The 24,403-nt window shown below is 36.2% G+C and overlaps 1 protein-coding gene across 1 annotated transcript in view; it reads left to right on the top strand.

The window, feature by feature from the left end:
* The window catches only part of LOC149410399 (uncharacterized), an 892,605-nt gene that overhangs the window by 712,547 nt on the left and 155,655 nt on the right, over positions 1–24,403 (top strand). The window contains 3 exon segments of the mRNA XM_089648756.1: positions 3,270–3,384; positions 3,387–3,517; positions 4,247–4,363. Coding sequence (XP_089504882.1) covers positions 3,270–3,384; positions 3,387–3,517; positions 4,247–4,363 — 363 coding nt within the window.

Below are 24,403 nucleotides of genomic sequence, written 5' to 3'. Positions count from 1 at the left end.
CATTTTAATTTTTTGACATCTGAATAGTCTCAGTTTAAAAGCCGATTTTTGACTTGTTTTAACTCTTGATCGATTCAGCCGTCACGCATAACAGCGTGGTCGTTATGCTTTTGTCTTGCAGATTTCATAAAAAAAAACAATTAAAACAACGTAGAGAACAAGCAATCAATTAACAATACTCAATTAAAACAACATTAATAGCTGTTGTGTCACGTTGTGCCATATCTGCCACCAAGTGACACGTCCTCACAAAACTCGTCACATATTTTTTTCTACTCACTGAAGTTTCCAGCGTTGCCCGGAATCAGACGTAGATAGTAATTTGCTCATTTTTTAACGTCAAGTGTGCAAAATATCATCAAGAAGTATCAAATTTCTGCTTTAAGGGATGTGAAAGAGAGCTGCGGGTGGTTTTTAGAAATCTCATGTAGACAGTGCACAGTGACCTTTCTCATGTTTTGTTGGTCAAGTGTGACAAATTTCAACAATCTCGGAATAAAATTGTAGATTTACTTAAAAAACAAGTCCACAGACCCACACGTGTCACTCTTCTTTTTATATATCTTGATCGTAGTCAGACATGATTTCAGAAAGAGAAAACAACAAGCATTCTTTTTGCATTTCAAAGTTCAAAAACATGAAATTTTATGTCAAGCGAGAATATTTCTAAAAAAATCCAACAGATTTTGCAACTATAATAATACCTGTATTATATTGTCCAGACGCGAGGGATTGGTGTTCATTTATTTTAGTATCCATGTACGATTAAAATGTGGTATTTTTTCTGTAAATTATTTTGGTGGAATACCATCAAACATCAAAGCCTACTTAACTTATTAGAATTTGTAAGACGGTTTTGAGTACCCTGGGAACCATTTATTGGATAATTCTGCTATAGGTCATCCCCAAGTGTTTCGCTACGTTTGGTGATTTAGAAGCGGTGCCCGGGTTTATGCGGTGTATTGCAGGATGCGCCTTTCCACAAGCTGCGGGCATGCCAGATCGGTAATGGCTGGTTTGGAGAGACCTTTTAACCTCTCCAACTCCAACTAGTCTAACCCGCCTTGCACTGCAGTGGGAGGGATATATTCATATTATGTATGTCCCTCATGGTCACACTGATCCCTAGATTCCTACCTAACCCTCGTACCTTTTATCTTCGCAGATCTTTCTCTCTATGACAGAGGCCCTGAGAAAAATTATTATCATCAGGACTTCTACGAGGGGTTGATGTAAAATAAAAATAAAATCAAAACACTCGATTTTCAACTAATCGCAATATGGCAGAACTTTCTACGTTTTATTTTGTGCTTCTATTTTGTTTAAGCGTTCGTCAAATCTTTCCATTATTAATTAAATCAAACATTTTACTACATTCCTTGGAGGAAGTATCACTCCAGGCTTACCTATTAACATAAGTGCGTGATTTTGTCTTTTCATGAAGACGTTATCGCCTTAGGTATGCGTGACTTGGTTGGTAGGGGGAACTCGGTACGTGACATTGCTTCTTACGAGATTCTTATTTTTAAAGCTCTTGCAAATGGAGGAAGGTCGTTGGCCATTTAGTTTTATTAACAAAATAGCTCGTTCATAAGTCAGGTTTGCACTATAAAGCTGTAAAATAATATGCCTTCATAAAAGTCTTATGGATTCTACAGTCTTCAAAGTAGTACTAACTAATATGTATATTATGTATAAATTGAATGTCTCTTTGTTTGTCCCGTACGCGTTTCTATACCATTCTTCCGATTGCGATGAAATTCTTACTAGTGCTAGGAGTTTTTAGATTGTGGTTTGGTGCATTTACCGATCGACGTTCGTTTATCGCGATCGAATTTCGACTACTTTTGAGCAAAATTTTCGAATATTCACTTTGAACACACTGCACTCAAATCTAATTACTATTGAGTTTTAATAACTGGTTATTAAGTTTATTTAAAATTTTGATTTTAAAAATAATTTCAAAGGGATGTTGCCACATTTCCCTTGAAAATACAAAAAAAAAACTGAGCGGTTGGAGGCTGCGTTTTAGGACTCGTCTGGCTGCCACGAAGGCTACAACGTAGCGCTATAGTTCGGAGTATTTTTTTTATTTCAATATTTACAATTTTACTGTGTCATTCATTATCACTGTAGCATTATCGCGTGGTCCTTTGCTTGTTGACAGAAAAGAAATCCGTAATTAATGGAATCAAAAAAACCCAGCAAAAATTTGCTTAATAATTGAAAAACGCAATTACTCAACACACAGACTTAATTTATTTCTCATCCCCTGTATGAAATATTTCAACAAGTCGACATTTCACCCCTCTAGCGAATGATAAAGCACCAATTAGCTAATGACTTATACACCAGCCTTTGTAGGTCGTAAAGAGAGGATTTTGCTCCCTAGCCGGTTGTACTGTTATCATTGTCTCTTTTATATTTATATCACTTTTTTCCTCTTCTGCGCTCCTGGTGCGTTATTGCGTAAAATATGATAAGTCGGCATTGTTTTGAATGTATTTTTATTCGTTTTTCAGGATTTATTATATTTGTTTATGTGAGTGCATTGTATTTCATATTTTAACGCGAGAATATGAAACCATTTTATTGACGGATATGAATTTTTAGAGCTTCTATGCTCTCTATTGAATTTCTCGTCATTTTTTATGTCCCAAGCAATGAATATCGTTTTAATGGATTTCAGCGTATTGTTGTTTTCCGTACATTCAAACATATTTTAAATGAAACGAATATTTGATAAAACATTTTTGCTGCGATATTTCTTTTGTTTTCACAGAAATAACCCCTTGTGTTTGGGAAACTAAAAAATGTTAATTTGTATTTACAACAGCATTGATTAATATTTCAGCAACGTTGACATGGTTTCGCTTTTACGCAAGTTTCAACATTAATGTTGGGTATAATTGAAACACTTGAAACTAATGACGATAGGAGACCAGGGTAGTAGATACTTTCAGCAGCGCCCTTGTGAAATGATTAATTCGGATTGAAGATTCAGAATGGAAGCGTTACTAGAAATGGCTGTAGTCTACCTTTGATTTATCCCAACTTTTCTCTCCATCATCTCATTTCTTTTCCCACTCCTTTAAGCAATCCCCAATTATTGGGGATATGATAATTTCAATGGCTTCAATTAGTTTATGCGGAATATTTTCAAAAGTCCAATAGAAACCTGGCGGTTTCTTAAAAAAGATTAATAGTAGCATTGAAAAAAAAAAATTCTGAATTTAGGTTTAACATCAAAACTTCATTATTGTTCACAGGATTATAATGACGACATACGACAGGAGCAGATGTGGGAAATGCAGATCCTGTCTACCCAGCGCCAGCACATGACTCCACCTGACTCCTCCCAGAGCGGCAGTGAAGAGACACTCCCCCTTCTGGCACCCGTGGAACAGAGGCAGTCACAGCAGCAACAGCAGACCACGCAACAGCCAAACCACCAGACCCTTCAGCAAAGCCACCAAACGCTGCAGCAAAGCCATCAAGCGATACAAACCAACCATTTGCAGACGAATCATCAGGGACTACAGGCAAACCACCAGGTATAGACACACTAACATCGTTGTTACTTTAACAACTTTCCCAGCAGACTAGTTGAAAATCAATAATAATAGTGACATGGCATTTATGTAGCGCAGTTTAGTGTCATTTTACATAAATAATATAATACAATAGCTTTTTATAAAGTGGAAGTATTTATCGATAATATTTTGTTTGCACACGACTCCAATTGTTGACACAAACTTCACTATCTCCTGGATTTTGTTGTTTTACAAAACTTATGGTTTTATTCTAACATATTATACCGATTAATGCTGTCCAAATAACGGTGTAGGTATTATTTATTTTTCGTTATTATTTTTTTAATATTAACCCTCTGTCTGTAACATATGTAGATTATAAATTAAATAAATAAATAAAGGTGATTCTGGGATCCATCCTTGAGGAACTCCTAAATAATAGAATGTTGTTATAAAGGACATTTTTAAAGGATTATATGTTATTCAAGAAATATAGAAAAAAGGACTTTTAACATTTCCACTTGAATCAACTCAATATATTATTTATTCAACTTTCATTATTACAGACAAATCACCAGGGCCTACAGACGAACCATCAAGGCCTGCAAACGAACCACCAGGGCATTCAGACAAACCATCAGGCCATGCAGACGACAAACCACCAGACGCAACAGCTACAGCAGAACCACCAGGGGTTGCAGACAAACCACCAGCAACAGACCCACCACCAAGTGCAGATCCACCAAAACGGACATGACACAGCGGCCACCATGGCGGCCATAGAACAAGAAGCGGTGCATCATCAAGCTATGGTGGCTAATCAACAACAGGTAGGCTTCAAAAAATATATATATACATAAATAGTTGTCTTACACAAAAACCAGTAGAAGAAGCGGCCGTTCTCGTCAAGTACTTAATTTGGGAGGTGGTCAATGGGTACCGCCGCCCCGGGAACCATACTCTGGGTTACCAACACCTCTGCCACAGGTCACCTGAAGTGGTTCGCTACGTTTGGTGACTTAGCAGGGGTGCCCGGGCTCATGGAGGGTTGTGCGTTCTGGATCACACTGATGAATGGGTCGGCCTACTCACTGCGGGGCGGGCCGGGCTGGGAGAGGCCGGTTGAGGGAGATCCAGTAAACCGGTTATCGCTGTCCGGGCCGCTGGATAGTACAGGGGCCCGACCCTTGGGCTCACGACCAAGGGTGGGCTGCCCCATCAGTCAGCGAAAAAACCCTTCCGCTGATGTTGTGCCGGTTCGTGACCGGTGAGGACCCAGCATCTAGCGTTTGGGGCGCACTGGGTGACCTCCACAGCCGGACTCTCCTGCCCATTGCCTAGAACCGCAGTCAGAAGAACATACCTTACATTTGGTGTATCCAGTTGCTCCACTCTCCAACTCCCCACCCAACCTTTTTAAACTAATCCTTTCCAACCCATCCTAAATCCCACAAACAAATAAAACAAACTTAAAAACTATGAACTCACAACAAATTAATATAAACTCAGCGACAGCGAACAGTAGGAGTCCTCAGTGTGGACCGAGGATGAAGGTGAATTTCGCTAACATTCGCGGTCTGCACACCAACCTAACTCCCATCCACCACCACCTTCTCTCACAAAATCCCCATCTCCTCTTCCTTACGGAAACACAGATTGCCGAGCCCCCAGATACCTCCTATCTGAACTGCCCAGGATATCATCTGGAAAGCCTTTTCAGGCCCAAAGGAGGTGTCTGCCTTTACAGCCGTGCTGACATCAGCTGCGCTCGTCTCGCAAATATCGAGAGCGCAAAACACGAAGTGTTATGGGTACGTGTGGATCTCACCGGTATGATGAGAATTTATGCGTGCCTATATCGCTCACCAAACCTTGCCGAATCAGACACTGTTGAGTTGTTTAAATACTTGAGTGACACTGTAGATATTCTCTTGCCCCGTTACCCATCGGCCGAGTTTGTAATCCTGGGGGACTTCAATGTTCATAATGAACAATGGCTGAAGTTCTCGGGCCCAACAAACTCTGCCGGTAGATCAGCGGATTCCTTTGCCCTTATCCATGGACTAAGCCAACTCGTAGAATCTCCGACCAGAATACCAGACATCCCATCACATCGAGCCAACCTACTCGATTTGTTTCTCACTAGTGAGCCACTCGGGTACAGAGTGGAGGTGACAGCGCCCTTAGGATCCTCTGACCACTGCCTGATTACCACCTCTGTCCCATCCTCCATGAACCGTCAACCCGACAAACATGTAAAGAGGAAGGTATGGCACTACAGGGCAGCAAAATGGGACGGCATGCGGTCTTTCTTCGGCGCCTTTCCTTGGAGTACTGTATGCTTTAGCTCCGAGGACCCATCAATTTGTGCACGCGAGGTAGAAGAAGTAATCACATCAGCAATGGATTGCTACATTCCCTTCTCCGTCAAATCCTCTGGAGCGGGCACAAAACCGTGGTTTGACCATCGCTGTGCTGAAGCTGTCAGACTCAAAAATACGGCTTTTAATGCACTCCGGAAGATTAGCTCCATGCATAACCTTTCGGAATACCGAAAACGGGCAAGGGATTGTAAGAGAGTTCTAAATAGAGCTAAGAGCGATCACGACCAGAGAATTGCGAAAAAGCTGGCTGACTGCCCCACTGGTAGCCGTGCTTTCTGGTCACTCGCTAGCTCGATCGGAAGAAATTTCTGCAGAACCACTTTCCCACCTCTGACCAAGCCTGATGGTCGGCTGGCTAACTCGGCCCGCGAGAAAGCTGAATTATTAGGCAAAATTTTCGCGGAAAACTCAACTCTTCAAGATAACGGAGAGACTCCCCCTTCCATTCCGCACTGCGGTTTTCAAATGGAGGAACCGAAGATCCGGAACAGAGTGGTTCTCCGAGTCTTGAACGAGCTGAAAGTCGACAAAGCCAGTGGGCCGGACGGAATACCTGCCTTGGTCCTCAAGAGGTGTTCTGCAGAAATGACTCCAGTGCTCGCGAAATTATTTAGGCTCTCTCTCAAAGGTGGAAAGGTGCCAGATCTTTGGAAAAAGGCAATCGTCCACCCAATCCCAAAAAAGGGGGACCGTTCCGACCCTTCTAACTACCGCCCCATAGCCATCACTTCCATACTCTCGAAGGTATTAGAAAGGGTGGTTAACAACAAATTGCTCACATATCTCGAGAATAACAATATCCTAAGCGATCGGCAATATGGATTTCGTCAAAACCTATCGTGTGGCGATCTACTCGGATATGTAACGCATATTTGGGGGCGGTACATGGAACGTTTTGGTGAAACCCAAACCGTTGGGTTGGATATCTCCAAAGCCTTTGACAGAGTCTGGCACCGGGCGCTTATCGGGAAATTACCATCGTATGGGATCCACCCAACCCTGCATAGTTGGATTGCGGACTTTCTGAGGGGAAGAACAATTCAAACCGTGGTTGACGGCTCTTCTTCCTCACCGCACCAAATCAATGCGGGGGTGCCACAAGGATCTGTGCTGTCTCCGACGCTGTTTTTATTGCACATCAACGATCTCGTTGAATGTGCACCAATTCACTGCTACGCTGATGACAGCACCGTTCACGGGGGTTATCTTTTTGACAGGCCCCCTTCCACCTATGATGTCCGAACAGCTCGGGAAGTTTTGAAGCGAAAAATTGACCACCACCTAGAGATGGTTCGTGCCTGGGGTAAGGCCAACTTGGTCAGTTTCAACGTCTCAAAAACCCAAGCGTGTCTGATTTCGGCAAAGAGGGAGATCAATGACTGTCTGGTGCAATTTGATGGGAGCACTCTCCCCAATAAAGACTCCATTGAAATGCTTGGAGTTACTATATCAGACCAGCTCAAGTATCGGGGATCCATAGAAGCCCGAGTAAATCAGGCCTCCAAAAAGTTGGGCGTCTTGTACAGGGCTAGGAGATTCTTCAACAGTGACCAGCTGCTGACCCTGTACAAGTCTCAAGTCCGCCCAACTATTGAATTTGGGAGCCACCTTTGGGCTGGTGCCCCAAAATACTTGATAAACCTGCTTGAATCTGTGCAAAGGAGAGCGATCCGTCTGATTGACAATCCGTTGTTAACAGACCGATTGCCTTCTCTGATGCATAGACGCAATGTAGGCATGCTGTGTCTGTTCTACAGGTATTTCAATGGAGCCTGCTCCAAGGAGCTAGCAGCATTGATTCCTGATGCACCGGTGCACGTGCGCGAAACTCGACGGACACGAACTGAACACCCGTTCACGGTTGACGTTGGCTTCATGAGAACGGGCCGTTTTTACGACTCGTTTTTGTGTAAGTCGGCTCGTATGTGGAACGAGCTGCCGGCATCTGTTTTTCCTCCCTCCTATAATCCGAGCCTCTTCAAGGCCCGCATTAACAAATCCCTTCCTACAGCCCCTACCTTACTCCGCCTCACAACGCCGCCCAACCGGGTGGTGACATAGTTCCCCTGTCTGTGCACTGCACAGGCAGGGACACTCTTGTGAGGTGTCACATAAAAAAAAAAAAAAAAAAAAGTCAACATCAAATGTGTACGTCGAGTTTCACGCACATGCACTGGTGCACCAATGGGATCAGTCAGACGGACCGCCCTGCTTTGCACAAAATCAAGTAGGTTTATCAAGTATTGTGGGGCTCCAGCCCAGAGGTGGCTCCCAAGTTCAATTGTTGGGCATTATTTGTATTTGTTTAGGGTTAGCAGCTGGTTACCATTGAAAAATATGCTAGCCCTATACAAGACACCCAGTTTCTTGGAAGCCAGATTTACTCAGGCTTCTATAGAGAGTAAAGAGTCTTTATTGGGGAGGGTGCTTCCGTCAAATTGTCAGTCGCCAGTTACTAGCCACAGGGTTGGTATCATAACTCTCGTATGGACCATGACTGTGATTGGGATTTCCTTAATAATTTCGCTCTCTTTAGAAATTTGTGACAATTACAACACTATTTTTATCCTCCATTTAATGTTTTCTTGCTAACATCAACTTTTTTTTAAGCTTTCGATACTTTCGGTATACGGTACACATACATTCAAATGTTATCTTTAAAATTGTTAGCCTGTACTATTGTATGAACTTATAAGTTCATCTACGGCTTGTACTTTGTTTTCAACACCTTTCCATTCTATTTCCAGCCCTTTGAACCTTTAAAAAATTACATTTTCTATTAGATTCGGGTTTATGGTTTATTTTAACTCTGAATGATCAATATTCTAAAGTGGACCCAAACATATTTTACAATTTTTATGGGAGTTGAAACACGTCTCAAACAAATAACGTCGTAAAAGTGTGTTTATTTATTTTTATGTATCTTCAAGAACATTTTTCATACAAATGATGTCATTAAAGCATGTTTATTTATTTTTTGTTTTCATGTTCTACACAAAACGGTTAAGCACCAATATACGGAGAGAATCATAAATTTTGGGTACATGTAAGTAAAAAAGGTCATGGGGGCAATCTTACTGTTTTGTGACATCCATCAAAAGAAAGTTTACGAAATGTACGTAGTCCGTGACATTGAAAATGTTAATGATCAATTCAGAATCATTAAACAGATGAGTCGTTCTGTTGATTCAGACCTGATATGAAAGGATATGATCACTCCTCGCTCTCAGGGTATACAAAACTAAATGGAATTTTCCACGAGTAAAATTGTTAAGCACAAATAAGTTTACACTTTTCAATATAGGTGGATTGTATAATTCCAGATATTTAGTTAGCCAGAATGCACTGATGTGATTTGATGTTACATCTCCATGCATATTCAGCAGCAGAATAGCATCCTGTTAACTAGATGCAGGGGACGTCAATATACCGGGGATTAGTAAATAACACATATCGATATTGTGATGAGACAATGCGTCCTACGGACTGCAGACATGTCAGTTATCGTATTATCTAAATTTGCTTAGAACAATGCATCTACCAACATGTTTACGATGTTGCATCATTTGATGTTTTATGCGTCTGGGATCAGAACATCTTCGGGACAAAATAACTAAGTTACAAGCAATACATATACATTCATGGAATTGATACATATCACTTTATATTTATTTATTCAAACGCCATATAATGGCTTTTACAATACAGTGATAATCGAATTAAAAGTGTACAGTAAGTAAACAGCATAATAATGGCAAAAAATTAAACAATTATGCGTAAACAAAAACACTATTGCAAGTGATGCAGTTATAAATATAAGTGCAGTAAGACAATGCATAATTCAAAAGAAATATATGCCAGTGTTACAATAGTTGAGCAACTTTATACTAGGTTTGTATAAGACCTGTCATAGTCGAAGTATGAGGTGAGGTGAGTTATTGTTACCCACAAAATTAATTGTATTTGTAATAGCTGAGTAGGCATCGCAACTTGGCATTAATAATTCAGGGCTGTCAGTAAAATAACAATAGTTGAGCTACTTTATACTAGGTTTGTATAAGACCTGTCATAAGTATGAGGTGAGGTGAGGTGAGTTATTGCTACCCACAAAATTAATTGTACTCGGAATAGCTGAAAATCAGAAAAAGATCTAGGACTTGAACCCATGACCCTCGCCGATCTACCAACTGAACTAAATCATCGGTAGTTAGGCCTATCGATCCGATATTCGCTGTTCTAGACCCCCGGGGGATATTTTGAGTAACTACCATTTGCTTTTACCAGAAAAGTAACTGACCGCGATCAACAGCGGCCTGTCATGAAGACATTGAAAACGAATTTAACTAATTTATTCTCCTTCTAATTAGGCACCGACCCGACGCAGACGTGCTCTGTAATTGTGAACTGTTAAACTTTATCTGTGAGCCTCTCTTAGTTACTAAAGGGGCTAAGACCGGAGTGGCAACACTTCACCCACCCCAACCCACAAGAATAGATCTTTTTTACTTCTTCTTCTTCTGGCGACCTCTCATATCAATATGTTAAAAAAAATTATAGCAATTATTTTTATAAGCAATAATTATTAGCCTGAAACACTCATCCACATTGAAAAATCTCCTGATAAAAAATACAAAAGGATACGGGTTCAAGTCCCGTTGGCGTCATGTATCTTTTATCAGGAGATTTTTCAATGTGGATGAGTGTTTCAGACTAATAATTATTGCTTATAAAAATAATTGTTACCCTTTGTGCTATGCATAAAAAATCTTGTCTTAAAACATTAATTTACCAAAAAAATAATAAAATAATAGCACCCTGTAAGACTCCATATATATATTTATTTTGATACCTCCCACTCCTCCCCTCGAAATCTCCACCCCCACCACACACAACCATTATAATATCTAATTATTTATGTATTTACAATATCAATAATAATATAAATTATTTCAATTCTAAGAGCTTCGTTAGTTCAACTTCGTTCGTTAATAGGCCCGTAATTTTGCGTAACGAACAACGTTATTTTTTTTTGTATTTACTTATTTTTTAAAGAAAGACAAACATTCCCGGATTACGAATAATCTGACAATATTTGTAAATCTTATACAACCACTACAGGAAGCGGAAAATTTTGCTTGTGTTGTGATGGAGGACTTAGCCAGCCAAAGAATTGAATACACTACACCTGGGTGGTACTCAAACGCGATGCCGATTCAGCCACTGACCGGTCGAATTATTAAAAAAGATGTGTATGTTGACATGACTTTATTTATTATACTGTTATACTTGGTGGAATTATATATTATTAAAATAGAAAATAAAACATTTTTTAACTTATTTCCACTTTTTTATTTTACCACTACCGGTTTCATCCTATTATGGACATTATAATATATTGCCAGCCTGAAGATGTCCATAATAGGATGAAACCGGTAGTGGTAAAATAAAAAAGTGGAAATAAGTTAAAAAATGTTTTATTTTCTATTTTTGTATGTTGACAGTTAACCGAAGTTTATCTGATACTATGGAGGCTGCCCTAAAATGTTTCTATCGTCGGTCCGAATATTTCTTATCAATCGTTGACCGTGCTCGCAAATATCGGCCATAGATGACGGATTTTGTCAATATCGTATTGACACAGGCCTTTATCGATCATCCGTGCTGGACCTACTGGTCAAACAATTTAGTATCGAAATATTGCTTTAATGGGCTTTAGCCGTGTTCGGTTATCAGATCTGAATAGCCAGATACGTACCAAACTTCCTTTACCCCATCTTATTTCCTTCCCAACTCTCTTCTGCTCCAAAATATTCCTCAGATGGTGATCATTCGTGAGCAGTTGGAGCTCTTGTGCATGTATTCACATAAAAACCACCGAGATATAATTTGACATTTTAACGACCTTATAATCACGGTTATTTTTTAGATTATTATGCCTTGTTCCACTTCCTACCTCATTCCTCAATGAATGTAAAATATTATTATGTATGCAAGAGCAATGCCCTGTTGCCGATAATGTTGCAAGCATTCATATTTTTCAGCAGTAATTCTGTAAGATAATTAGTTCAATTTATGTGGTTTTCGGCGTTTAGTTTTGGTGTAGCCGACAAGTACCAGATACAATGTGATCCCTCCAATCACAGTCCTTACCAAACATTGAATCACAAGCACTATCCTAATAATTACTCAACAATCAACCCATACTAACATCGAGTTACTTTACAATCAAGACATCCATAATCACATTCCTCGGAATAGCACTACAAAATATGGGATAAAATCTCTTGACTATATTGCCTACACACTCTATAACTCTCTTCCTGATATGTATAAAAACAGCCAGCATAGTAATATACAAAAATTTCAAAGTAATGCTTTGAGAGAATATTTTTTAAAAACATATAAAAACGAAAATACCTAATTCTTGTCGTGTTGTATTTTGTCTTGTTTCTTTCTCTCTCCTTTCCTGTTCCCTGTGTTTGCAATCGAGTATAATTGTTATATATTCTCAGAATCGCTCAAGACTTTAATAACATTAAAACTATAAAATTACTATACACGTCTCTGGTTAGAAGTCAGGTTGAATACAATGCAACCATTTGGTGTCCTCATTTCAACTCTCATTGTTTACAAATTGAAAAAATTCAAAATAAATTTTTACGTTTTATTAATTTCAAAATTGGTATTCCTATTATTGAAATCAATTATGTCAATTTACGCAGTAAACTTAACTTATCGAAATTATCTGAAAGGCGAAAAATATTTGATCTCCTTTTATTATATAAAATTGTTCATTCAAGGTTAAACTGCCCTGACACTATAAACTTGCTATCTTTACATATACCTCCAAAATATACTAGACGGAATATTTTATTCTACAACAATAACTTCGCTACGAATTCTGTGTTAGAAAGAATACATAGGTTGGGCAATGAACTAAGTGATGTCGCTGATATATTCAATACATAGCCAAATTAGTCCACCATTTTTTAAATGTAAATAATGTATGAGAAATCATTATATTTTATTTCGATTTTCTATTGTATGTTTTATACTGTTGTTAAAAATGAAATTTGTAATTTTTATGTACTTAAAATCCCAATAGGGCGTCAATAAATAAATAAATAATCTATTTATTCCAATGTATTAGTGTGTTCCTACCTTGGCTTTGTGCTTGTGTGTATTGTATACATCCCTGGCTGTTTATGTTTTTTCTTGTTTTTTTCTACTTAACCTCCCTTTTTCTATTTGTGTACTGTTTGGTTCGTGAAACTTATAATTATGATTGTTTTCTATTTTTTTACTGTTAATGTGAAACTAATAATTTTGATATCAAAATACCAATGTAAAATTGTACTTATTAACTCCTACCCATGTATTGTAAGTTCCTCTCGTCCTACAATGAGTTTTGTAACTCATCGGGATTGCTTTACAAGAAATAAAAATAATGGTTACGCCAATAATGGCTAATTGTTGATTCATAGAGAATTGGTTTACTGGAAATGAATTTTGTTCCAGACCCCCCTTTCTCTTCTCATTGATACATCTCCCCCGTTCCCGGGCATTCAGTCCAAAACCAATAGCCGTGACGCGAATGGAACATTATATTACCTATAACCATAGACATATGAATATTAGTAGACCTGCCCTAAGTGATTAAAAGCGTATTATCCCCACTCCCCATACCGGTTCCATTGAGCCGGCTGGGCTCGCATATGGCCTCAAGTGAAATTTGAAAACGTGACGTCATCATTCTTGTGCGAACTATGGTCGAGGCATCATCGGTTCATTTTACGAAATAACACGGCAAAATGTTGACTTGTACTATGAAAACTTGTAAAAATAGATTTGAAAAAGAGAATAAACCCAATTGTCGTATTACATTCCATATATAAGCATTATTTTACTTTATTTTAAGCATATTCACATCGTATAATATAGATCAGTTTTAGAAACATATACTATCACATCGAGAAACGTCTGGACGCGAAACACAAAGCTGGTTGGTTGCTGGGAAGTAAATTATGAACATTTATAAAAGTGTCTTAACTAAATACTTAAACGAAATATTCGACTGTGAAAATGCAACCGAATTTTGTTTGCCGAATTTGGACTTCGCAAATTTGTTCATAACGTGGCGAGTAATTTGCGCTCCCATGTAAAAATGTCTATTCATTCTAAAGCAGATTTTACTTTTAAGAAGTAAATGGTGATATTATAATGCGAGATGCCTATTTACTGTCAGATTGATTTATTGACGAATCACAGTCAGCCTTACTCCCTTCGTTCTTCAACAGTTGATTTTACCCCTCGCCATTATCTTCTCGTCTATTAATTCCTATGTCTGTGCCTATAACGCATCGCATATCAATCAGAAAATCATCACAAACGCAACGCAATAAATAAAATTTGTTAAACCAAAACTATAGTGAAAGTAGCATCCCAACAAGTGAATGTTCATCAACCTCTGTAAGTACCTTCTACCTTAATAAAACTCATTGCCAAAGTAACTTAATCTATGTTATTACTAACTATATATGGAGATAATATACAGTACCATACTTACCTGGTAGGTAACTTTAGAACTAATAATGATCTAATCTCTAAACCTTAGTGCACAGGATGTTTTGAGGCATTATGTGACTTGGTTCAGTTGATTGGTAAGGTGGTATCCTTACATCAAAGGATGTATCGGTAGGATATCGTATACGAGGTTTCGCCTTGGGCTAGCAGCGTGAGTCGTGCTTAGAGTAGGAGTCGTGTAGTCTCAAATAGCGTCTTGTCCCGTTTACTCTGCGTTGTAGAGTTGTACACGTTGTTTTGTTTTGTTGTTTCACGTGCTGTTTGTATTGAATTATGTTGGCTTAAACAAATATTGTTTTCCCAGGAAGAACTCATCATCATGGAGCATTCGACAGAATCAACTTGCTTCTTATAATATTGATCGGTGACTGTGACCATTTTTCTATAATTGACGAAGCATTTACAATATAATATATATTAATAACCTTTTACCAATAAGTAGCTACATCGATGATTCAGATACATAATATTTTACTGGTGACATTAATTTATAATTTTTAATTTCCCTTGTGTTGAGCTAATCTAAATAAATAAAAATGTAAATATTCGTTTTCGAAAATATCAAATGTTAAATCTCCTTCTTCTTCTTAGATCTTCACCGATTGCTTTAAAATATTGACAAAACGTTGCATTCGAATATGCGTGTATTTTTATTTATATATATACCTACCTACATTTTATGTAGGTGTCAATGTAGGTGTCACCTGTGACAGGTAAAAACATGATTTTTTTACTGTAGATGTATAATGGTTCTAATCTCTCAAAAAATGTGCATATGTTAATACATTGTTCGTATTCGCAGATGTAGGCACAAATTCAAAAAATGCATAGTTCTTTCAGCAACTTACCAAGAAATCGTGCAATATTAATTTGATAATGCAGACCGTTGTAATGTACTCTATTGTTCTATGACTCGTATTGAACACGTTAGGTTTCCTGTTCCTGGAATATCATGACTTGTTCCAGCATTGTTCTGTTGCAAGTCTCAACTGTTAGTGTTTGCTACAAAGACAAAGTATAATAAATTTGTTGTCGTGGCATGTTGTTTGTAATGTGAACCAGGACTTCTGTTCGTTTGTCTGTGTAACCGAGATGATTCAATGAATACGAAGTTAGTTTGTTCGAAGAGAATATAACATCATGATACCTACGAACTGGGGGAAACATGAATTGCTGTGAAGTTAAGATTGAAAGGACCAAACTGACGTTATACTTTCGTTTTCTGCCTAACTATCAACTCTTTCCGTCTTACTCACAATAGATAATGTACGAAGGGATAAAAACGGGTTAGTAGAAAACGTTACTCATAATCACGCGTAGACCGGTCATAAATCGTATTAGTGGCTGACATATTTTAAACTGCCCGACCCCCAGGATTAGGGACGTATTACGATCGTATTAAAACGGCGATCGCGGACTTTATTATCAATCTGGTTGATTTGACATATATAGAAGGGGCCGCGCGACGTAAAATGTAGAAAAAAGCAGTAAAACCCTATTGCAGCATTATCAGAGTAATACTTTAAATCGATTTACCAAAGCATATACGGAATGCATAATCAAATCAACCGGGTCTATGATATGGAAAATGTTATCCGAAGAAACGAGAAGTTGGCAACTAAACGCGAAACGCAAGAATGACCGTGTTTTTAAGGATTGAAACAAAATGATGCTAGTCTAAAAAAAACCTTACATCAACGCTGCAGCGGCGTATTAGGGAATATTTAGAAGTAAACTGTAGAAGATATAAAGGGGGATTTAATAAATCTAAACTTCAAACTATTCTTTTAGACAATCATATATCCATAAATTGTTGAAATTTAATTTGTACACCTCCATTTATTTATTTATTTTTAATTTATTTATCAATTACGAAAGCATTACCATTTCATGTGGGGAAAACAGATTTCAAAGTACGTCATAGAATAGAGAATCTACTGTCACAATTATCCGGTAATAAATCATTTTAGACTTCACAAAATTTTTGATTTGGCGCAGGTAAATAGAATCATGTAAATAAGTCATCTCAACGTGGCCGTGACCACAGTTTTAAAATGACCTTGAACGCCGAAACAACTATCACAATAATAACAAAAACTACAATATTTGCAAGAATTTAATAATAACACTATCAAATTTAAGTAACATATTTTTTTAATAAAAATAACCGATTAATCAATTCAAAATACCGTACTGTTATACAAAAATTCAAAAACCTTTCGCCATTTGAAAATTATCAAATTTGTAAAAAATGTTAATACGTATCTTTTGATTTTTTCATATTCAAACAAAAGAAGTTTTTCATGGTAATTTTAATTTCACACAGAATAAAACATTTTTACCAAAAAAGATTACAAAGCAGTTATACGGTGTTTATCAGACGGCTTCCGTGAGGCACTCGACTAGCAAGCCGGAGGTCGGAAGTTGAAATCCCTACGTGCGCAAGTAAATTTTATAAAAAAATATATTTTTATTTATTTTAAAATTACTAATACTTAATATATAATATATTTGGGGCAAGTTCCAGATGGGAAGATACTCTCAATATTGCCCTGATGTAAGACTACCATTCAGAATTGAAACGTTGTTGAAATAGTTTTAGCCGTGTTTGGTGACCAGATCTGAATAGCCAGGCACTTTCCCAACTTCGTCTTTCCCATCTCCCTCCCCTCCCCACTACCCTCGCAACATACCCCAATCGGGGATGTCAAGTCTCACTGGCTCCAGATGGTTGGGAGCAGTTGGGACTCTTGTGAGGTTTCACGTAAAAAAGGGAGATGTCAATGAGATTCAAATAAATTAAAATTTACAATCGGGAAATAAGAAAGAAAAAGTAAATCAACAAAGATTTTTAAAAACAAATTTGGTAAATTTCACGGAATATTTAAGGAGCAATATGGACAATAGAAACCAAGTTGATGTAATCTACACTGATTACTCTAAGGCCTTCGATAAAGTAATCCATGGTGATTAACTTCGGTGGCTCACTTCATACCTTCGGAGCAGACTTCAATGTGTATCAGTTGCGGGAACTAAGTCCAGTTTCTTTTCCGTGCCCTCTGGTGTACCTCAAGGTTGTCATTTAGGGCCATTATTATTTAATGTGTATATTTATGATATTCACAAATGTTTTTTACACGCCAATTACCTAGCATATGCAGACGATAAAAAAATCTACTTAGTTATCAAATCAATCGAAGATTGCATTAAACTTCAAGAGGATCTCAATCGTCTTTTTAACTACTGTGAATCAAATAAACTTGTAGTAAATACCTCAAAGTGCAATAAATTATCATTTACACGTAACAAAAATAAAATTTCCTTTGATTATACATTAAACGGGACACAAATCAAAGAAGTAGATTCTATCAGAGACCTTGGGGTAATACTGGATGTGAAATTAAACTTCATTCAACACATTAATGCAATCATCAACAAAGCCAACAAAATGCTAGGATTTATAATACGTTTAACGAAACCTTTCCGCAACCTTAAGACTTTATATTCCCTTTACACAGCGTTCATCCGTCCCCACATAGAACACTGCACACCGATCTGGACTCTTTTTTACCAAGCCCACATTGAAAGAATCGAAAGATTTCAAAAAAAAAATTTTAAACACATTAATTATAAACAAAACTTACATTTCTCAAATTACGCCGATTCTATTAATTACCACAACTTCAACTCACTTCATACACGACGTTTGGTTTTTGACCAAATTTTATTATTTAAAATTCTTAACAATGGCCTCGACTCACCAGAGCTAATGAATTTAATAAATATTCATATTCCAACAAGATCAACACGGCAATCCCATTTGTTTCATTTACCTACATATAGAACTAACTTTAGAAAAAATTCACCAATTCCACGTATATGTGCCCAGTATAATACTAAATTTCAAAACATAGATATTTTTAGCAATACACTTCACAAATATCGATTAGAAGTAACTCGTACGATCGAAAATTAATACTATAGTATGGAATGTATCCAGAGCATCTCCTATCCTCATCCTAAATTCCTATTCCTCCCCTCCTCACCTAAAAAATATATATATATATTTATATATATCCCGCTACATTTGTTGCGTCCGACCCCTAAAAACTCCATAGCATTGCAGCGTCCACCGACTTACAGCGTCCGATATACGGACGCTACAATGTTTTGACCTCAAAATTGGCCAGAACGATGCTTACCCCATGTAGAATCGTATGGCAAAAATTTTTGTGGAAGTAAAAAATGTCTCAGAATGTCTGGAAACGAATATTGAACGTTTGACATTTTGCCGACAGGTTCGCTACACGATGTATATATCGAGCAGTGTATGTTTTTATTCATTTCTACGATCTTGCCGCGTCCACGAAGTAATATAATTTTCGATACATAACGACGATCGTGCTGCGTCTATGCATTACATCGTTAGTATTGCGTCCTCGAGACCGATTACGAGTAGATATTATTTTATATACATAACGACGGTCGTACTGCGTCCACGCATTACGTCGATAGTACTGCGTCCCCGTAGCCGCTCATGAGAATATACTATTTTTAACTCATAATGACAATCATGATGCTTCCATGCATCACGTCGATAGTATTGCGTCCCAGTGAACGATCACGAGTAGATATTATTATGAATACAAAACGACGGTCTTGCTGCGTCTACGCATTACGTCGATAGTACTGCGTCCTCGTGGCCATTCGGAGTACATTGTTAAATATTATTTGAGCGTTGGGTTGAGTAAATCATCAGATTTGGCAACATTTGGTTAATTTACAACGATGCCGCTTGATACTCAGAACTAAGAATCGTCTTGCGTGGTTTTTAATGCATAACGACGATTTTGCTGCGTCCACGCATTACTTCGATAGTACTGCGTCCTCGTGGCCATTCACGAGTATATTTTCATAAATTATTTGAGCGTTTGGTTGAGTAAATCATCAGATTTGGCAACGTTGGGTTTATTTACAACGATGCCGCTTGACACTAAGAACTAAGAAGCATCCTGCGTAGTTTTTAATGCATAACGACGATCGTGATGCGTTTACGCATTACGTTGGTAGTATTGCGTCCGTTGTTGTTTTTTTAAAAAGAAAAAGCGGTGTTTAGAAAATTATTGTTTTATTTTAAATTAAATATTGTTGTCAATTAAACAAACAATTTATAAGTTCCCGAATATTATCTGAATATAAAATAAATCTTATAGAATAAAATAAAAACCTCAAGATATGAATTGAAATCTAGCAAGAATATCGTAACACAAATTGTGAGGATTATTATTAATATATTTATAGAATTATAACTTTATATTTTATCACACCTTCATAAATGCAATGAAAACTTTAACTTAAATAAAATCAAAATATAGAAGAATACGTATGTGAAACATACAGCGAATGCACTAAAATCTAGAACAATATTATAAATCTACTAACAATCTTGCACTTAAACATAAGGAGTATAATTTGAAACATGGACGAACTTCTGGTATACCTATGTATTTAACATTATATCCACAACCAGATTTTTTAATACTATCCGAGGCACACTCACATGCAATACATAAAAATATACCAAGTATTCCAAACTACAAACAATATGTCACAAATTATCACAAAAATAAAAGTAGTGGAATTGTAGTCTATGCTAAAAAAATTTTTACTGATATCAATGTTAACGAAATACCAATATGTAACGCAAACTGTTTGTCAATTAATGAATCTAAATAATAAGCCATTTAATATAATCGCATGTATCGAACACATAGCTCTATTATACCCTTATAGTTCAGTCAATGAAGGAGGTGTAGAGTGCGTGAGTAGGTACCCAAGCGATTCCTTCAGAAACTTGATCAGAGTGCTTAGGCTGTGAACATCTTGGAATAATTATCGATAATAACATCAAATGGAAAAGTCAAATAAACTCCACAGTAGACAGAATGAGAAAACTCATCTTTATGTTTTTTAGACTAGAAATACTGTATCATTAAAAATACTTAAAGGTATTTATTTTGCACTTGCACATTCTACACTACTACAATATGAAATCGTGGTTTGCGGGGGGGGGGGGTGCGTATAAATCATACCTACGTCCACTTGTGACAATTCAAAAAATATTAATAAAAATCATATTTAAAAAGCCATATAACTATCCAACAATAAATGTTTTCCAAGGTTTCCCGGTTCCCCTTCTCACAAAAATTTATGACAAAAATACTCGTACATTAAGAACTTCAATTACATAAAGATTTATTTGATAAAAATAATATTCCATAATTAATTTTAAGCTAAATAATTATTTATATTGGAGGACTAACCGTACCACTAGTTCGAAGTTCGAACTACAACAGCAAAACATCATTATTTATTTAACGGTATAAAATTATTCAATAAATTACTCCTGGATATATCTGAGGAAAATTATGACAGTTACAAAAAAAAAACATTTTAAAATTCTCTAATACCACCTAATAAATTTTCTTATTGTTTTAAATTATTTATTTATTTATTTTATTTCAGGGAAATCAACAGTTTACAATGTGGTTCATTTATACACGTGTAATTTACCTAACTGAGAAACTAATTACAGATTTCCGCAATATTCTATTCTATTATGTATGTAAAAATTTAAAAACTTTACTTACAAGAACTAAAAAATATTAAATTTATCGAAGAAAGCAAACACTTAGTGGCTTGACATTATACAAAATGAAACAAATACTTTGTTTTAAGCCACTTTATTTTTATTTATATTTCGTCGACCGGTTTGGATTGAACCCAAATATTGTATAAAATAAATATAAAGTGGTTTAAAACATAGTATTGTTTCATTTTGTAAAAAATATAACGTTATTCAAGAGGGAGATTATTATAACATGAGATTATTTTAACTGGAGATTATTATAACAGGAGATTATTAAAACAGAAGATTATTATAACGTAATACTACATAATATATGTCATTACATAATATAATAACGTTTTATGCAGTTTGGTACACGTTTAATACATTTTTAATATAGTTTTTATATTTATTTTGGTTACATTGAAGATAGAATCAGAGAGAATGTTATTATACATATGTTGAACATATTCTTCTAAGACAAGCATTTTTATTTTACTAGATTACATGAGCGTGTGTGCCGTGTACTTTCAAATCAATTCTGCTTAATAAACTCCACATATTATGTTTCTGCTTATCATTCCTTGGTATTATTTATAACTAACCTGTTTTTATTACTTTTATTGTATTTTCTTGTAAAGCTATTAATAGTTTTTGTAATAAAATTTGCAATATAAATATGTAAAAATATATTGTTGTCCTCTCCTAAGCACAAGCATCTTACTTATCAGAAAAGTGATTTAAATATTATTATTTATATTATGTTGTAAATATTGCAACACTAAAGATGTTAAGAAATAAAAATAATAAAAATATTTTTATTTTGAACTTAATGGTATTAATAAGTTTAACTCATTAATTAAAATATTGCAATTTGAGGTTGAACTAATTAAGTTAAATATAAAAACAGATATTATTATATTGAATACGTAACGACAGAAGTTCTGCGTCGATGGTATTGTATCCTCGTGACCAATCACGAGTAGATATTATTGTGTATATATAACGACGGCCGTGCTGCGTCCACGCATTTCGTCGATAGTATTGCGTCCCCATGGCCGTTGGCGAATTTGTACATTTTTATGTATTGTTTGAGTCCTTGGTGAAGCAAAACCCCAGATTTGGCAACATTCAGTTCATTTACAACGTTGCCACTTAGCACTCAGAACTAAAAAGCGCCTTGCGCGGGTGGACATTTTTGTAAGATGGTTTACAGTGGACGGTAAATTGATATCCCGACCTAAAAATGTCCGACCGTCCTCTGCAATGGAGCGAACTGGCGCGTTATGAAATGATACATTTTTACTAAGGATATCGTTGCAAAATAAATTGTAGCACGCCTGCGCCCAGTAGGTACGTTTGTATACAAGGTGCAAAAAGATATTCATTCAAACTTCTCACTATCAATAGACAGTTTGTTGTCAGGTCTGGTGTGTTTCTGGATGTCAAAAAAATAAAACATAAATATATATACATATATTTTTTATATACCGCACAAGAGTCTCAACCGCTCCCGTCTGGAACAGCGAGACTGTGGCATCCCCAATCTGAGTACTAGGGTGAAGGTATTGGGGAGGGGAAGAAGATGAGGAAGAGAAATGTAGAAAAGTACCTGGCTATTTATATCTGATCACCAAACACGGCAAAAGCTTGGAAATAACGTTTCCATTCGGAATGGTGGTCACACACCAGGGCGATACTGAGAGTATATTTCACTCTGGAACGTGCTGCAAACAAACTTTATATTATGTTTAATGTATTAATTGTGAAATAACACAAACAAATAAAAATTTATTTGCGCACGCCGGGTTTGACCGTCAGATTACGGGCTTCGGATTGCGAGTCGAGAGTCTTATCTCTCAACCACAGATGCTGTAGGTAATTAATTAATTCACTATGAAGGTGAAAACTTCACTAGAAAAGTAAGAAATATTTTGTGTTGTTTATTTATTTGTTAATTTATTTATTACATCTAATATACGTTTACATTCTATTTTAATAGTTGAGTATCGCAGTTAATTTAAAATCTTCAAAATTAAAACAATAGAGAAAACAAAATACAATGAAAAAAAATAAAATGTTACAACAAAAGCGTATAATAAAATAAGATACATTGGTAAAAATGATAAGAAGTCTCACATAAGTAGATATTCAAAATAAACAAAAGATTGCAAAAATTATAGATGTCTATTTGTCTCGATATATAAAAGAATTAAAATAAACAATATTTATATTGATTATTTTTAAGGTGAAATATATCTCCCATATCAGAATAAGTCATGTAATCCTAAGGGGTTTTATAATATAAGGGGCATATCAACGGCCTAAATTTACCTTTTGAAACTCTCAAAACAAATCCAAGAGTCTTAAGGGCCTTATATACGGAAGACGTAAAAATGAAATCGACCTTCAAAACGCCATGTAACAAACAAATAATATACACTCGGACGCAAGAATATATTATTTAGTATGGACGTGAAACCTTTATTAGAATAGTCAGCAATATACGGCAGACGTAACAATTGAATTAGAGTGAACGGACGTGAAACCTATATTAAAAGGAACCTTCAATATACAAAAAATATACACCCGGACGTGAGTATGTACGTGACGCTAGAAATGTATGAAAGTGTAATAAACATCAAAACCTGCATTATTATGAATATTAAAAAAATATGATATTAGCGATTATCGTGAGTAAAACATAGTGCAATATTCACAAAAACAATCTAAAAAAAAGAACTAGAAGTGCTGGACGCCCAAAGACGGATTTACGCACGGACGCAATAAATGTTGTGGGACCTATATATATATATTTTTATGCAATAAAACTCCATCTCCAATCAATATTAATATAGGAGACTTTTTTGGCTTGACTGTTTTTAACATGTATATATTTATATTTATATTTTATGTATAAGCTGTTTGTCTCTTACCTTTACCAATAAATAAAAAAATAAAAAAAATAAAATATGTCAAAAGCTTTTTTGTAAGTTCTTTCAGTGATATTAAATCTTTTGCTTCTGCAAAGTACGCGTGGTATAAGGGAGTTTATAAATATATTTGTGTTGTTCTCATTTCTTTTTGAATGAGATATAGTGTGCATCAAAACAGACAGTGCAGTTTTGAAGGGCTATTAAAAAACGGAGCAACTCACAAAAATGAGGTTTATTTTATTTTATTCGGAAAATCATGGCGTTTTATACATCAAGTCCTAAAGATAACATCAGACAGATGATGGCAGTGCCCAAAGCAGCGATACATTGGTAAAGGAC

This window comes from Hesperophylax consimilis, chromosome 28, assembly GCF_061612785.1.
Source record: "Hesperophylax consimilis isolate HC1 chromosome 28, BYU_Hcon_1.0, whole genome shotgun sequence".
Taxonomy (NCBI): Eukaryota; Metazoa; Arthropoda; class Insecta; order Trichoptera; family Limnephilidae; genus Hesperophylax; species Hesperophylax consimilis.
The sequence above is the reverse complement of the archived record's forward strand: the minus strand, read 5'-3'. Positions and strand labels throughout refer to the sequence as shown.